Genomic DNA, 17,790 nt, shown 5'->3' on the forward strand with positions numbered 1-17,790 from the left:
TATTGACAAGCTAGTCCAATGATAGCTGATGGACATTCCAACAGCTACGATTACCGTCACTTTGATGGTCATCAGCCATCAGTCATCAAAATGTTAGGTATGGTGGATGGAAAGTAAACAGAATTAACTCTCAGACACTTGTTTTTTGGTTCATCACCTCAGAAAGGCGCTTCGAATCTTTGCTTAAAACTGGCCAGTTTGTTTCTTGCTTCATGTTATACCGTACTAGATTTGCACTGCTGTATAGTATCGTAGAATAAGAGACTTCAACCAGCACAAAATTTAGATTCTTGTTTTATCACATTGTTTATTTTCACATTGAAGGGCAACTCAAAGATAAAATAAGAATATTAAAGGAGCCAAGAACAAGCAAAGGCCTCATTTTATTCCAAAACCAACTTTATTCATATATGTCCCACACCCCAGGATTTTTCTATATTATCTTGGATTATATTTCAGTTATTGCCGTCTAAGAGAACTGTGGAAACTGAAACTAAGAAGAGTTGTTTAGCACCCATTCCACAAGCGTTGCAACACCAAATCCAGTTGCGCTTTTATTCTTATCATTCCAAACTGGGCCTGCCATGTCAATGTGCATCCACTGGACTTTCTCGTCAACAAACTGCAGAAATAACAGTTACACGTCAGATATCTCAACTACTATAGACTATAAATCATCTTTAGTGAAACTTAAAAGATACTGAATTAAAGAACTGCAGTAACATGTAATGCTAACGCTTAATCTTAAAAGTAAGGGTAATTTATCACATTCAACAATATGTCGATGTTTCAATAAAAGAGTATATGTAAATTAGATGTTTACAGAGGCTAGAACATGGTGCATTTAGAGTCACAAAAAAAAAGTCTGAATGCGTTTTTACCATGATCTTCCCACACTAGTTACACTTATTCTAATTAGACTAGTTGAATTTAAAGTAGAGGATTTTATTTCAGAATGACTAATTCAACAATGTCACGACTTCGAAATAACCAATTGGAAGTTGGAAATAAATGATACATTCTGTCAACCAAGGAATAAAGTACTCATTTTGACCAATCTCAACTCACACCAGGAGAGTTGGTCATATCCTTTTTCTTGATTCAAGAAACATTCCTTCTATTATTGGATCTCTGCACAGTTTTCCATATTCAATTTCCATTTCTGCATTGTAACATGCAGCTTTCATCCAAAATCACAGCTAATTGAGCTCCAAACTATATTCCTGTCCATCTCAGTGATGGAGATCTTGTTTCAAACTAGTTTGTTACATTGGGCTATACATTGGGCAATTTTTGTGGATGACTAGCATGATCCAACCATGATCGACAGGGTTACTGCTTGGATCAAGATGTACAGAAGATTGAGAAGAGCAAGGGCAGTCCATTCAGCACTTGATGGAAAGCTTAGCTGCCCTGTGATGCTTGTTTGGACTTTGAAGAAATGGGAACAGATTATGGTGAAAGTGAGTGGTAATCTCGATCTATTGTTTCCATAGTGATTGATAAAAGTAGTTAGAAAAAAAATGGGGTTTCTTGAAGTGGCCTGAGTGGTGATAGAATGGAGATCTGGACTGATCCCACGATCTGTATCATTAAAGGGAGGCTTGGTGAGGGGGGCGGTATGAGGAAAACAAAAGCCATACCTGCTTCAAGAAAAGAGCAGCAGTGATGGCCCCACCTTCACGACCACCAGTGTTCACCATGTCAGCCACTTCTGATTTCATGGACTCCCAATAACTTTCCTCCATGGGCATCCTCCAAAGTTTCTCCCCAGTGACCTCTGAGGCTGCAAGTACCTCTTTTGCCAGGTCGTCACTGGGTGTAAAAACACCTGATTTTCATACGTAAAAAAAAAAAAATAAAAATAAAAAAAAAATAAATAAATAATATTAATAATAAATAAAAATAAATTGAAAATAAATCTGCGCAAGTATCTTTGCAAGGAATCTCCTTGTTTAAACATTTCAAGAATTTCAACTTTGCAGAAGTGCAGGTACAAGTATCTCTGACATTATTTTCAAATCACAAGTTTACTTACTGAAAAATAAAAACCTAAGTTTGTCAAACAGCATACCCGCAATAGAGCGTCCAAGAGCAACTACACAGGCACCAGTCAATGTAGCCAGATCAACTATCTGCATGCAACTAAAAGTTCATTGCATACCCAAATACACAAAGTGAAGAAAGAAAAACAATGACTCCAATATTGATACAAATATGTAAAACATAGTAAAGAATTTGAAGGTTAGGAAGTTTTCCATTTAAAACATATACTTTGAGATTCTAATTCCATAATGGGAACATATGTAAATAAAATACACAAATGGGTGAAAATAGAGTATATTTTTTGTATTCCCCAAAGACAGATGCAAAGAATGTATACATTTGAAGTTTTATGTACCTTATATTAAAACTATGTAACTTGAGGTTCTCATTCCAAAATGGAAATGTGGCACCGAAGTACATGGGTAAGTGAAAAAAGAATAAAATAAATGCTCCTCTTAAGACAGAGATTCAAAGAAAATGCTGCTAAGTGTACCTTCCCTACATCTTGATTACAAGCATATACCAAAGCATCTGCAAGTGTAAGTCTTCCTTCAGCATCAGTATTGTTTACCTATAGTTGAACAAAAATAACGTTCTTAAATAAAATAAAAGAAAAAGAAAAAGAAAACCTTGAGATAAAAACGGAGAGTAACACTGGGATAAATCAATCTTATGAAATAGGATGATCAACTAGATTGTATATTTCATATAGTAAAGATAGTTGTTGGAATTTCATCAGGTAGATAAGCGAATTGTTTCCATTAAGTCAACGGTGAAACGCGATATGGGACATAGTTCAAAGTAAAGTTTGAAGCTTATTGTGAGATGAAGAACAATTGATTTGTAGCTTAGAGTCTGAGACTTGAGAGTTCAGTATCATGTCTAGGAGAGCCAAAGACGTTTTCCAGACTAAATGATCAAATTTGAAATAAACTATTTAAAAGGCATGCCATTAAAATCAAACTATGTACAGTAACAAAATAAATTATATGTCTAGTGCATTGTTCTTGCAGTTGATCAGGTGTTACCATTAAAGTACACTAAAACAGAAATTAACAAAGGGATATGGACAACTATAAAAGTGAAGAGTGAAAAGATCAGATCCAATTCTTGCTTATAATTGAGCCTCTAAGCATATTATTGCTAAGGACATTGGGTGCAGGCATCAAATCTTTCGACTTGATGATAACTATGCAGGACAGGTTTCTATGGTTTACATTTCTTTCCAAAAAGTGGCATTTTGATTTCGACTGTTACATCAAGTGTTTTCGTGAGCAATAAGCTCAATTTAAATATTCAAACACCAATGAATATGTATAAAAATCTTTCCAAGCAAATCAAAAAGATACAATGGACACATTTTTTAACATGTGCGAGTAGTAAGTGTCCAACATGAAAGAATAAGCATTGTAATAGTAATTTTTTCGAGAATGTGGTTAAAAAGTAGGAAAAAATTTTGGATTTACGTGCAAAATTATTTTATTAGAAAAATGTATGGTTTGAGAAAAAAATGAATTTTGATACAATGTGGGTCAAATAGGGACTTAATGCCTATAAAGAAGTCTGTATTAGCATACTAGAAAATACAGATAGTACAAAGAACCTTAACTTCTATCTTTCAACAAAACAACTCACTTCAAATGCCATGAACATGAGAAATTACATTTATAAATGATAAATGCAAAGCAGAAAAGAAAAGAAAGATTTTCAAATAACGTGTTAACACTTCAAAATCAAAAAAGCAGAGCAGATCACCAATCTATCTTCAGATTAACTAGCAACAATTAAGAGCCCATGCAGGGTAAAAAAATGACTCAATAACATGAAACAAAATCTCAGAACTTTCAAACTAAGACCAAATCCAGCTACATAAATTTGACTTGAGTTGGGTGAATAAATTGTCCACAAAATATAATGAGAAGCAAGATCAAATGAAAGTTTTGACCAAAATCATGAATCTTCGAAACAAGCATGTACATAATCTGAAAAAGACCTATAAGCTATCCGTATTAGTATGTGCCTTCAAGTAATTACCTCAATTGTCTTGCCATTTGATGCCGTGACAATATCTCCAGGTCTCATACCTGTTCCACTTATCATATTCTCGCAGGCTGCGACAATGAAATGAACCTGATCAAACATCACCAATTATCAGGTTCCTTTCAACGAGTTGTAAACCCTAAAAGGAGATGATTACAAGGCATTTCAGAATGGGAGTAAAAGACTACAAGGACTAGATAAACAAGAAAACAAATCAACGAACCAGCATGTTGTCCCTAAAATTAAGTGACACTAAAAAAGGTCACCTCTACTCCAGCAGGCTTGATTTGACCAAGGGATTTTGCTGCACCAAACACTGCTGCTGCTCCTCCCATGTCAAATTTCATGAGCTCAATTAAACAAGCTGGTCCTGTCTTGATATTGTAGCCACCACTGGAACATAAAAGAATAAAATTCAAGATTTTGTTTGGGTGAAGTGTCCACGAGCCCATTTCAGCCGGATATCTTAAGGGCATTTTTTTTTTCTATTCACAATTATACAGTAAAGACCTTTGCTCCTTCATAAAAACCTGTATTCACCTGTCAAAAGTCAACCCCTTTCCAACTAAGGCCAGCTTGGTTTTGACTGCTCCACCAGGAGGCTTGTAACATAAATGGATGAAATGTGGAGGATTAGCAGATGCAGCAGCAACACCAAGATAAGAACCCATTTTCAATTGTTTGCACTGCTCTACATCCAAAATTGTTGCAGTAAAAACATCACTGTAATCAAAAGCAATCCTCATAGCCTCTCCTGCTAATATTCCTAATATATCCAAGAAACCAAAGTTAAAATAAGTAAGGAATTTTACCTTACCAAGGCAATAAAGGAAATATAGCTTTGAAATGGACATACAAGAAGAGAGTTCCTGGCTTACATTAACAGTTCTCCAGACTATTAACCCTTTGATAGTAATGGAAAACATAACACGAAAAAGATACATGACAGTGTGAAAGATTACTAACCAGGAGTGAGCACATTAGCAGGTGCATTTACAAGCTCTTTTCCAAATATTATTCCAGAACAAACATCCTCTGCACATTTGAGTTTCTTATCTATCTCCGATCCAGTTCCAAGACCAAGAATTTCCACAGATTTGAGAGATAATTTCTTTGGTTCTGATTTGAACCTATTATCTTCGTAAGTCCCCAGCACAACTCCTTTTTGGTTGTAGAAAATTCCAACATATTCAGTTCATGACTTAGCAACAGATAGATTTTTGAAGTTCAAATAAAAGTGAAGAAACAAAGAAAAAAGTACCAGTGGCTATTGCTGAAGCAATGGCTATTTTTGATTTAGCAGAAAGCCCTTCAGAAGAAGAAAGAGTAATGGCAATTTTACTAGACTTAGAAGTCTTAGCTGCTTCACCAAGAGTTTCCCCAAGATTGCGGTAAGACACAATTTCTGATGGAGTAGATCCAAGCCCAATTAGACCTATCCTTTTTGAGCCAAGTCCCGGAAGCCTGAGAACCGTCGACTGTCCGACCTTTCCAGTAAAATCCTCCTCGGATGATGCTTCTGACAACAATCCACCTAACTGTTTATCTAGCTTAAGCAAGATTGAATTCTTGAACTTCAGATTTTCATCTTTGGCCATGTCCTTCTCTGTGACACCTACTGCCAGCATGTCCCCTTTCCATTTTACCAAATCAATCTCTATTGCGGCAAATGAGATCTTCAATTGTTGTAAAACCATACCATATTTAGTAATTTACATAGTGTCCCCTTATTAACACACTATCAAACATTCATTTAATACTCGAGTACACAAGATACATATATAGCGAATGGCATTTGAGGAGGACACATACAAAAGATTGACCAGAACCAAAAAGGCCAAAACCATTAACTAAACAGAACTATAGCAAAGAAAAATCATTAAATAATGACAGAAAATTCAAGTTCTTAAGGTGCAGCCAAATAAATTGCTTAAAGGCGAAAATTTTATTTCAATTTTTATCACAAAGGAAAGAATACATCCAAGAACAACTTTACTTTTGTGTAAATAAAGATAATCACAATCAATCTTAGACTATTCATAAAATCCTGCTGCGTATCATCCTCACTAAAAAGTAACATAAAAAAAATAAATAAATAAATAAAAATAAAAATCGCAATATTCTTGGAAAAGTGCATCTACAATGGTGTCTCGGAGTGTATGTGTTGGTGATGTGAGAAAAACAAAGAGAGAACCTGTGGGGTGTCTATTTGACCGGGCTGAGTGAGGCCAAGGGTTTCCCGAGCCATGGAGTAAGCCATGCGCTTTGCTCTTCTGGAACAGAGGGGTGTGAGTGCAAGGAAAACACCTCAACGAATCGTAATTTCTTAAAACCTGTAGAGCAACAAGGAGAAGAAGATGAAGCGAGCAAGACTGAAACCAAACCAGATTACTCCAATGACGTCGAAACGCGTGCCCTTCTTGGGCATTTATAGTTGATAGACTGACACTACTGACGTTAAAGAATTGAATTATTTGATTTCGACAGTACGCTGTTTACGATAAGGTTATACGCTTTCGATAAGGTTATACGTTTTCCATGAATAATGCTATCTACAGTTGTTCACTACGGTAGTCGTCTTACGTGATATATACATAGTAGGTGATTATTTAATGCATTAATGAATAAAAAACTATCATATTAATATATCAAATAATCACCTGCCATGTGTATATCACGTAGGACGATTACTGCAGTGAACGAATACGAATAGCATTACTCGCTTTCGATAGATTAACTCACCCCTTTATTCTGTGCTGTGAAACAAGATTGTATGCTTTCCATGGTTATTCATTTTTCCTTTATTCTGTACTGTGAAACCGTAAATTCTACTTATCTTAGGTTCTTGTTTCCACTAAACTATTAAATATCATAACTTTGAACATTTTGGAGAATTTATTCCCTATTAATTTAGCATATCTTTGTTCAGTGTTTTTAAACACTTCATAATCAAAATTCGAATTATCTTTTATCCATACATTTATATCAACAACTCAATTCTATTTATTTAGCTTCAATTTATGAAAAAATTATAAACAATTTTATTTATAGATAAAAATGAGTGATGAATAAACATATATTATTTTCACAGCCATTAAAATGTGTGATTGAAAATGAAATTTGACCATTTTTAATTTATCAAATGAAAACTTGTAAACTAAACCATTTACATTTGCCAAACAAGCTCTTAAGGATTTGTAACTTGCTTCAGTCCTTAATTTTAAGGGTTATAATTTATTGTCTCTATCATGTTTCGTTTAAATAAAAATTAAAATTTTAGTAAATTTAAAGGAAAAAAAATTGATAGAATATGCGATTGAAAAATTGTAAATTATCCTAAAAATACGATGTTAAAATTTAATTGTTATTTTTGACTTGTATTTTAATCAAATTTTTAACTGAACTTATTATTTTTCTCTACTCATGCCAATTAAGTTTGAACTGAATATTGAATAGGATAAGAATTCATGATATATAAGAAATAAAACTTATTTATTAAAGAAAAAATAATGAGATAGTAGAAAAATGATTAACGTCCATTCAAATAAATGTATAATATATATAAATGTACTCATATCATTATAATGTCAAACATCAACCGATTTACATTAACAGCTCTTTTTGAAAAATTGTAATGACGGAAGCTATACTCATAATAACCGTACCATACAACCCCTTATTGCAACACCAAATGAACCTTGTATCAAGTTCGAGAATCAGAGGCAGAGGGATTGATCGAGAAAGATCTCTTGTTCTTATTATAGGATCATGATTGGATCCGCAGAAGATCATTTTCTCCTTCATTTATCTTTTATGCGGTCACTGAATATTGTGCTTCATGTTTTTGAACACATTCAACACGATGCCGTACTCAAAAGATTCACTGGATGGGTAACTAAGAAATTAGTACAAGGATTTCCAATATGGTTTCTATAGATAATACCCCCCACCCCCAACCCCAAAAAAAAAAAAAAAAAAAAAAAAAAAAAAAATTTTCCTAGAAGATCCAACATATGTTATGAGTGTGTGTTTAAAATTCAAAATCTGTGAACACCAATAATCCAAGCAAATGAGTGACAAGAAAAATAAATTAATAGTACTAATAATTAATGGAAACATAAATTAGGTAAAATGAAATTAAAGTTCAATTCAGTAGACTGTTAAAGGAAGCAAGGAAACAAGCCAATACTTCAGACCAATAAAATGCCTAATATGCACAGAGTTATACGGAACACCAAAACTCAATGTTACAGAGCCCAACGCCCACTTTTACACACTAATAACTAATCTATTCCAAATTACTCATGAATCTGAATAATACAGAAATAAACATCTCATTCATAGACTAAACTAAAGCAACATTTAACATACAACGAAAAGGAGAAGAGAACAAGTCAAATGAGGTAATTAAGCTACCTTAAACTTCCATTAGGAATGTGCGCTGTTAATTGGACTCTTCCAGTTGTGCAAACCAACCCAGATTTCAGCAAGGCTTGATCTCAAATCCGATACTTAAAAGGGCTGGAGCTAATTTCACTGTGTTGTCCCCACCCAGATTCAATGCCTCACCTGTCAATTCACCTTCTTTGTCCACTGACCATTGGGTAGTTTGGCTCAGATGTGGCTCGGTTTTGTTAATGTGCAGATTGTGCACGGATGCCCGAGAAACAGCAGTAACAAGAGGACTGCTCGTTGGGCCATGACGTTTTCTTGGTACTGGCATGTCATGGTCATGCTCTCCCTTATAGGTTATTATTACAGCAATTGTGTTATCGACAGCCCTCTCAATATGCTTTCTAACAGGACATCCCGCTGATGTACACTTATAATAGTTCCTGGTAATCATTCAATGGATAATTAACAATTTAACATCTAGAGAAAGCCAAAATTAGCAAATGTTTCAAAATATGAAACCCTACATTACCATGCCTATATTTTCTAACCAACTGCTAAGATGGTTTCATATGGGCACAAATGAAAATAATGTCCTGAATATGGTTGCTGCTAGCCAATAACATGAATATTGACGCACTAGTCCACCGATGGGCATTCCAACAGCAACCATCATCTCCTAGACTCCTACCATGTCCGTCAATTTGACAGTCATCAATCATCATAGTCATCGGCCATCAGTCGTCAAAATTTTAGGTATGATGGATCGACAGTGAACGCAATTCATTGTTACAGTTGCAGTAAAAATATCGCGAATTCAGAAAAACCTTGCGAAGGAGATTCAATGTTTTGATAAATCACTTCTTGCGAAGAGAAGCTTCTATGAACGGTCAAGCCTTCATGATTTCAACATGGACACTACACTTAAAAACGTTAAAATTATGTACCATGTGTTCTGCATTTATTTAAGGAGATTCTGGTATTGGTAGCATCATACAAACAGAAACCAATAGAAAGAAGTCACTCGTCAAAAAATTAGAACATTGCCCAGAAGATCTGCAAGTCAAGACATCAAGTACCGCATGTAAGTACTCTTTTCTTATTTGACAATTGAGGAAAAGGAAGAAAATCGTGACAGTGTGAAGCAGTATTAAAGCAATTGGAATTGTCAATAGTTGGAAATTAGATGATAATCCAAGTCCACAAGATAGTCAGCCCTTTTCCTTTGAAAAGGGAATAACACAAATGTGATAAAAATTGGATGATAGTAAGATACAAGCACACCGGGGGCAACATTTACTCCAAAAAATCAGAAGAAAAAGATAGATTTATTTGGGTGCTGTCACACGAGTGCTTCTATTTGTATAATAGTTATTTCTGAGGCAGAAGATCTAGAGACACATGATTGAAGGTGAGAGAAATAATATATCACAAGAAGGCAACATCAGAATTTTATAAAGAATTAGAAACTCAAGGACACATTTGGTACACCATACAGGATTAGGAGGGATAGGACTAGGAGGATAGGGGGAATAGGATTAAGGAGGACTGTGGCGGATTATTGTACTGCGGCTTTCGATGCTAAACTGTTACTGTATTAGAATAACATATAAGTATTGAAACTTAAAATATTGATAAAATATTTTTTATATATAACTTACAAGTGAATTATTGATTTATAAGTGATTTTTTCCTCATAAGTAAATATTTTAGTTATATGTAAGTTCTTTATCTAAGACTGATCGTTTACTTAAATTTGACATTTACTTTTACCTATTAAGTAAATTAAATTTTTTTACTTAAAAATAATTTTTACTTAAACATGAATTTTGAACTTGTCAGTTATTTTCATTTACAAGTAAATATTTTACTTATAGTGAATTTTTAACTCATAAGTAATATTTAACATATACCTGAGTTTTTTACTTGTGCCCTGTTATATTAGAAGTATATTTAAACGAAAATTTTACTTACTATTTTACCAACTAGTAAAATTTTATTCATAAGTGAAAATGATTTATTTTAAATTTTCTGATGTGTGAATAAATTCTGGTCATGTGAAGAAATTTATTGTGGTACTGTTTGTTAGCATAGGGGTAGGGTTAGGGGATTACAGTTCCTAACAGTAGCATGTAAGGGTAGGGTGGGGAGGAATTAGTGCACCTGCGTGGGGGTGGGTGTGGTGGGTTAATATTATTAAAACTTGTGTTCGTACATGACCACATATTTATCGGTCTTAATCCTTTTTTATTTATTTATTATTTTTTTTAACGACCGTGGGTGTTAGGGTCAACTTACGCGCACCTCGACTAATTCCACGGGGCCTGAAGTTTACAGCCGGGTCTTAACCCATCTATTTACAGGGATTAAATTTATCCGGATAGGTTAAGGTAGGATAACTTGACCCGGATATTTAATACGGGTAAACATCGGCTAGGAAAAAGTTATCCTTATCTTGTGTAATACAACACGCCAAAAGGACCCCAAATGTATCATAATCGTCCAGCAGAGGTTCATCCTCATCATATAGTGTCAAGAGTCTGGGCTATTTTACATTTGAGAGTGATCTTTTACCATGCACCATAGAATTTTGGGACTTCTGAGTACAATAATAGTAAAATAAATAAAATAGAATGCACGACATGATTAAGCAATTAGGTAACCCATGTTAGGAGGACACATGGCTGGATAGATTATTAAGCACAAAAATTAGCATCAGAGCCACAGTACTATTACAGTATTTCTTACAAGTTCGACCACCACACATGAAATTCATATAAATCATGGGTATTTGTGGTTTTCATTAACTATGCAGCTAGGTCATTAATTTTAACGAAATCAATCAAATATAACAGTCAGCATATTTAAACTACAGTTTCACCTTGGGTGAGGGTTCCCCTTCACCATCTTTTGTCCATACTTGCGCCACCTATAGCCATCTCCTGATATCCCAACATCACCAGCTGCATGAACAATGAATTTAGGTTTCTTTCCTGGTTTGGAAAAAGATCCTGAATCATCTGCGGGATTTTTCTTCAACCTGGCAATCCAAAGATGTGAAACAGTATCAGATCATTATGGTGACAACCATCATCAGGAAAAGAAAAATTGTAACATGATATGTCGAAATCATTACTCAAGCAAGTCAGAAACCCACCGTTTCTTAAGTTCAGGTTTGTCAACGTGCTCCTCACTACCATTAACTTCCATGGTCTCATCAGAGTCACTTGAGTCCTGTTGTTTTGTTTCAGGTACCTGAATCTTTTCTAGCAAAGGTTCTTTGGAAGAAGACAGAACATCACTAACACCACCACCTGCTAAAGCTATATTGTTACTCCCATTAGCTGGCACAACTGATAGTGCAGGTTTTTCCATAATGCAGTTTACTTTTTGAGGAGGATCGTGATTGTGGTGACTTCTATAAACAGTCTCTATGACATGGTTAGAATGATTGCAGCACTCAATCTTCTTAGCATTACAGTCAGAGAAAGTGCATCTGTAATAGCTCCGAGAACCTTCAGGACTCTTTACTTGCTTCTGACCATACTTCCTCCAGTTGTACCCATCAGAAGGTGTCTTCAGCATAGGCACAGAAGACAAAGGTTTTGGGTCCAAATGATTCTGCTTGTCCTGTTCCGCAATACATGGATTGCTTCCATTCCCTACTTGTGAGAGTTTTTGTTCTGGTAAAGTTGGACTTAGGATGGATGAAATGGACTGCGTAATAGAAGTTGGTGACACCTCCAACTTGGCCGAACCACCAGGATCCTGTCTTGGACTCTGTGCCTGTACTTGGGCAGATTGACTAGTAATACCTATCAAAGGTTCCTCAGGGACCAAACTTAATTGATCCTGAGGTGCCAAAGAAGTAAGATGAATTGCAGAATAATATTTAGTAAATCTAGTAAAATGAACTGCTTTTCATTAAAAAAAACATAAAAATAAAAATAAAATTGGACTCAAAATAAAGTCCATTGCAGACCCAAAATAAAGTCCATGGCAGATTTGCTCCATCTCTAAATAGCAGTACAAAATTCATCCAGATCATTGTTCTCATCAGTGTATAGTATGACATCAAATGGAAATAAAAGTTTTGAAAAGTCAAATGTGCGTGATAACTTGAAATGGCGAACTTGGTTGTTAATGCAAAAGCAAGTACTGAATACAGATCATAGTGATATGAAAAATGATATTAAGGGGGTGTTTGATAGACATTTTTATGTAAAAATGCATTTTAGAATAGTAACTTCATGGGAAGTGCGTGGTTGAAAAATAAGGAAAAGTTTTTTATTTACGTGTAATATTATTTTAATAAAGAATGTGTGGTTGAAAAGAAGAGAGAGAAAAATGCATTTTGAAAAAAATGGATATCAAACGTGGGCTAAAGCAAAATCATTTCCAGGGTACATAAGATAGAACTGTACGGAAGCCGTCATTGATCTCTACGTTTTGTCTAGTGAATAAGAGAGCTAACTGCAGTTAATCATCCAACTCCGCATCTAGTTAAATAAACAACCAACGTTTAGTTCACCTTAAAGCTATTTAGCAGGCTCATTCAAACTAAATATGATCTGGAATAAAAAGACAGGTAAGATATTAAGATCAAATCAGCCTAGAAAATAATTTTTACAGACAAGCGCATTTCAGGAAAATGGTCATTAACTTAGAAATCTGAAAAGAAAAATATTTATGAAAGTGAAAACAGATTACGCTAGAGGATAAGGTTTATTAGTTTTTTTTACCACAGCTTTAAACATCCAGGAGTTAGAAAGAAAAAAAAAAAAAAAAAAATTCTGTAATGCTATCTCTAACAACCAAGGAAAAAATTTCGAAAAAATGAGAGGGTCAAAGTATTGTATGGAAAACCAGATAAGATCTAGAGGTGGAAAATCAGCATTTGACTTTATATTTGAAGAAAGTTGATTTGCGACATATGGTATACCCACAGATATACACAAACACAAGTATAAAATTTTTCTATAACGATGTATCTTTTTAATCTTTTCTGTTATTAATCAAGCACATAAAAGAAGCAATCTTGCAAATATATAGACCAATGGGATTCAGTTGTATTATAAATCATTATATAGCCAGCATAATGTGCATGGCAAAAGAGGACTGTGGTTGAGCTTTAAGATAAATCTCCTTCAATAAAGATTTTTTTTAGCCCAAAAACAATTTTAAAAAAAATTCAATGTATATTACATTAATGACTGAAGCCAATTACCAAATTGAGACTAATCTAAGTCACTCAAATCTCTTGTGGCTTATGAGCACGTTTCCTGTACTTCATAGGCACTCTGGAGAAAGAATGATTGAGATCCCAGAAAGAATTATATATTTTACACCCTTACAGCATTCCTTCCACTTAAGCTTATTGGTTTTTGCACTCTTTGGTCAAGTCACTCTAATCAGGAGTCCACACTCTTACGTTCCTCAAAATCAGAAGGTTAAATATAACATAATCTAAAAAACCAGAAGAAACTTAAAATTATGCAACCAACTCATTTTCCGGATAAAGTTTAAAATTGATCAATGGAAGAAGTGGACTGCAACAAAATCAATTAGAAAAATTCGGTCATACAACAGCAATATTCATAAACAAAATCAGCAAAACGAAAAATTAGTTTTTCTTCACAGGAGATGAAAGATTACGAAAATAAAAAATTCAGTCCATAAATGTGTGTGTGTGTGGGAATGCAAACTCACTACTTACTTTCAAATCTTCCACCGAGTGTAGAGGTTGCAGGGAGTATTTGATCGGAATCTCTGCCAATATCAAAATTTATCACAATTACTGCATCTACTCGTTCATTTACCGTACACATGCACGTAAACACACCCATTCCACACACAAAATCAATTTGATTCTACAAAATCATCTATATAAATTACCTCGCTATTATACGCACGAAATAAAAACAGGCGGACGAGCATAGCAAAAGACGAAGAATTATTCACATACCCGAGAGAAGGTGAGATGAGGCACTAAAATCGGCCTGCAAATCACTCTCCACTAGCGGCACCGAAGAAGAAATGGTACCAGATTGAGAAGCTTGTGATTCTCCTCCCCTTCCGATTAAAGCGTTCTCAACTGTACCATTACAGCTATTATTACTACTCAATTCCGTCTGATTTTCATCCTTTTCGATTTTTTCCTTACAAATTTCTTCTTCCTTGTTTTGCTTTGAAATTTCCATAACCGTTTCTTCCAGAGCTTTAGAACTCTGTTTATTAACTTCGATGGCCGGATTCCGACACACAGTCAGTGTGTAAGTGCGTTTTCTTTTCTTCTTTTTTTCCCCCCCAGAGAAAAGGTAAAGGTTCTGTTATCTTTACGAACCTTTCAGCGTTTTTGCATTCGATTTTAATATTTTTTTATTTATTTATTTATTTTTTTTTATGAGAGAATTCTTCTTCAAGTACAACTTAAATGACTAAAATAGGCCTCTGAAAAGCAATGAACACGGGATTAAATGGTAATTTAGAATCCGGACATTAATTCCGGTTTTGGATTTTTATTTGGGTTTCTGTTGGATGGTTTTGACTTCTGTTGACTCTGGTCTGGCTGTGATTTTTACATAAATACCCTAAGAAGAGCCAAACCCATAATAGAATCAAATTGCGTCAATGGGCAGAAGAGGCAATTTCATTTTGGCATCGCAAAACGAATATGTATAAAGGGTTTGGATCCTGTAAACGGGTCCCGAGGATAGGAGAGAGGGATGTTTGATTAAAGTGGGTGCAATTTGGTGTGGTTTGACTTGTACCGACTAGGATCAAGTGGGTTTGATTGGGTGGTAATTAACGCCGTTAATTTGTCGGTCATTGTCGTTTCGTGGGGAGAGAAATTAGTTTAACCTGACCCAATTTAATTGTCGAAGTGCCCGTTTTCTTGTTACTTTAGCAATAAATATCGAAAAAATTAATAAAATATGTAGTTAAAAATTTGATATAAAAAAATTATGTGTCTTATGATTGAATGTAGATAAAAATGAATTTTTAAAAAAATTGAAGCAAAATGCAGCTAAGAACGACGTTTTCTTTGCTTTAATAATAATTAAAATCGGTACAACATTACTAGCTCAAAATTATTTAACTGTTTATAGTTTAAGCTATTGAAAATTTTATTTTCGACGGTATAAACAACAATTATGAGTATGATCTTGTATTTATAGATATTATTAATGATATGTCATATTATTTTGTTAATAGCTTTATTGTCATGTGAAAGCTCAAATGTGAGTCATAAAGAAAATACCTGTAAAAACGTTTTGGCATGCAAAATAGAAGATTGAATGCGCAGAAAACGTGAATAGTCAAGTGTTGACATGCAAAATAGGAGAATGAATGCATGTACAAATTGTGAATTAATATGAGTGGTTAGAGTTGTATGGCATGAAAATATCTCATTTATGCATTTATTTTATTTTATGTATAACAAGTTTTTTCTCATATCCGTTATGATAATTTCTCATCCTCTTTGTTTCTATTTTTCTTTTCTACGAAAAGTTTCTTTTTTAGGATAAGAAATTGTTACTATTGATTCAAATTAGGAGTTGTAGTACTCTAATTAAAAGTGAGACGATGAGGGATAAGTTTTATTATCAAGAGGAAAACAGTCCAGATCATCTATTAAGGTCTCTAAAGATCACGTAGTGATAAAGAGGTAGGGATTGCAATAGGGAGAGGGCGGGGCTACCCGAAGCCCATTTACTATTTAGTCAAAAAAATAATTTCTTAGAAAATTTTTGTTTTTCTATGTATAAGTTTAGTAAATTTTTTATTTTTATTTATTTTTATTTATTATTATTTTTTTATCCCTCCTAACTCTGCCGCATGGATAGTGAGAAGGAAATCTTTATATTAAAAGGAAAAAAAAAACTCCTGATATAATTAAGAAAGTGATTTTTGCAGCGGGACGGTGAGACCCTCAAGGTTGAGGTTCAATATTTAAGAAAGTGATTTCTTCTACAATTAGGAAGAGGCCTTCTGATATTACAGCTAGATGACTTTGGCATGGAATTCATACATTATCCTATATACACATCATCAGGAAATAGTTTCACATAGTCAAGGTGTTAGCATGCATAAACAAATTTGAAAAGGATACATCAGTTATGTGTGTTTAAATGAGATTCAAGCTTCTACTTTTAAAATGAAATTTGAACATCACTTGGATGCTAGCATTGATGGTGTTAGATAATAGCAATCACTCATTGCTGTAGATTTCATACATGTTTGGCAAAGTTTAATTTATAATTAATGTCGATCACACATAATTTTTATTCTCACATTTTTACGATTCACTACTATTATTCACTTATTAATATTATATATCTATAGGAACCACAATTTATATTCTGTACATGCTGGGCAAAGTTTAAATTATAATTAATATTCTTTATTTTAGAGAGCAAATACTTAAAAATGAGCTACAAAGAACCCTCTATTTTAACCTTTTTAAATAAAGAGTGAGTTTGACTCTTCAAATTTAAGGAGCTAAATTCATTCTTTGTTTTTAATGTGCAATAATTGGATTGAATAAATAACATATTTCACTATTTTACTTCTTAAACTAGTCAAATCACATTTAAATTGATTGGTTAATTGACATATAAAAAATTATGTTAAATAACATATGAAATAAAATCAATAAATATTTTTTGAGAAAAACAAAATGAAGAACTTGTAGGAGTGTATAAAAACAAATTTTACTTTCTAAATTTAAATATGCTCTCTATAATACGTTAAATGCTCTTTATAAATAAAAAAAGTCTCTTTATTGGTCACGAATTGTCTTTACTAGATAATTTGATGTAAATATTATAGAGCCACAAGTCTAAGAAAGAAGAACATACCCAAATACAATTTATTGAGGTTTATGTGGATGGTCCTTACAATGGTAGACCCGGGGACTTGAAACGAGTGGGATTTGATATAACTATGAAAAAAATTTCAAACATGAAATATAAAAAATATTTTTAAAAAAATTATATTAAAATCTATCATATCCATAGGCGGATCCAAGCCCTAGCCCATGCTCACCCAAGCCCAGATGGAGTCAATCTATATATATATATTAGTTCAGCCCATGTAAAATTTAAAATCAGCCCATGTGGTGTAAACCCAGTTGCAACAAAATGAGCAAATGACCCAACTTTAATTTATTGGTCCAAACAAAACATAAATTTTATTTTCCATTTAAACCCAAAACTAAAACCAAACACAAACCAAATTTAATTCTAATCCAACATTAATCTCCAACAACAGGTCCAAACCTACTTTTTTAGACCAGACGACGATTCCTCT

The 17,790-nt window shown here is 33.8% G+C and overlaps 2 protein-coding genes across 2 annotated transcripts; both read right to left on the minus strand.

The window, feature by feature from the left end:
* Window positions 1–262: 262 nt before the first annotated feature.
* On the minus strand, window positions 263–6,565 carry LOC111376244 (leucine aminopeptidase 2, chloroplastic-like). The gene is made up of 10 exons (XM_022999196.1): window positions 6,281–6,565; window positions 5,348–5,762; window positions 5,053–5,247; window positions 4,627–4,852; window positions 4,353–4,479; window positions 4,081–4,176; window positions 2,540–2,617; window positions 2,075–2,135; window positions 1,644–1,831; window positions 263–622 (listed from the first exon to the last, which is right to left on the minus strand). Exons 1-10 carry the CDS (start codon window positions 6,344–6,346, stop codon window positions 494–496), a joined length of 1,581 nt encoding a protein of 526 aa, XP_022854964.1. The 5' UTR covers window positions 6,347–6,565; the 3' UTR covers window positions 263–493.
* Window positions 6,566–8,244: 1,679 nt separating this feature from the next.
* Window positions 8,245–14,824, minus strand: LOC111376248 (probable WRKY transcription factor 32). Its single transcript, XM_022999199.1, has 5 exons — window positions 14,444–14,824; window positions 14,195–14,247; window positions 11,636–12,330; window positions 11,360–11,518; window positions 8,245–8,921 (listed from the first exon to the last, which is right to left on the minus strand). Exons 1-5 carry the CDS (start codon window positions 14,676–14,678, stop codon window positions 8,570–8,572), a joined length of 1,494 nt encoding a protein of 497 aa, XP_022854967.1. The 5' UTR covers window positions 14,679–14,824; the 3' UTR covers window positions 8,245–8,569.
* Window positions 14,825–17,790: the final 2,966 nt, after the last annotated feature.

Source organism: Olea europaea, unplaced genomic scaffold, assembly GCF_002742605.1.
Source record: "Olea europaea var. sylvestris unplaced genomic scaffold, O_europaea_v1 scaffold1477, whole genome shotgun sequence".
Lineage (NCBI taxonomy): Eukaryota > Viridiplantae > Streptophyta > Magnoliopsida > Lamiales > Oleaceae > Olea > Olea europaea.

Coding starts and splice junctions, on each gene's coding strand:
- LOC111376244 (XM_022999196.1), bottom strand. CDS start 6,346: ATGGCTTACTCCATGGCTCGGGAAACCCTTGGCCTCACTCAGCCCGGT. Junction 2,136..2,539: donor GTAATCAAGATGTAGGGAAG/GTACACTTAGCA, acceptor AGTTGCATGCAG/ATAGTTGATCTGGCTACATT. Junction 623..1,643: donor CTGCTCTTTTCTTGAAGCAG/GTATGGCTTTTG, acceptor TTATTTCTGCAG/TTTGTTGACGAGAAAGTCCA.
- LOC111376248 (XM_022999199.1), bottom strand. CDS start 14,678: ATGGAAATTTCAAAGCAAAACAAGGAAGAAGAAATTTGTAAGGAAAAA. Junction 14,248..14,443: donor CTCATCTCACCTTCTCTCGG/GTATGTGAATAA, acceptor TGATATTGGCAG/AGATTCCGATCAAATACTCC. Junction 11,519..11,635: donor AAACCTGAACTTAAGAAACG/GTGGGTTTCTGA, acceptor TTGGATTGCCAG/GTTGAAGAAAAATCCCGCAG.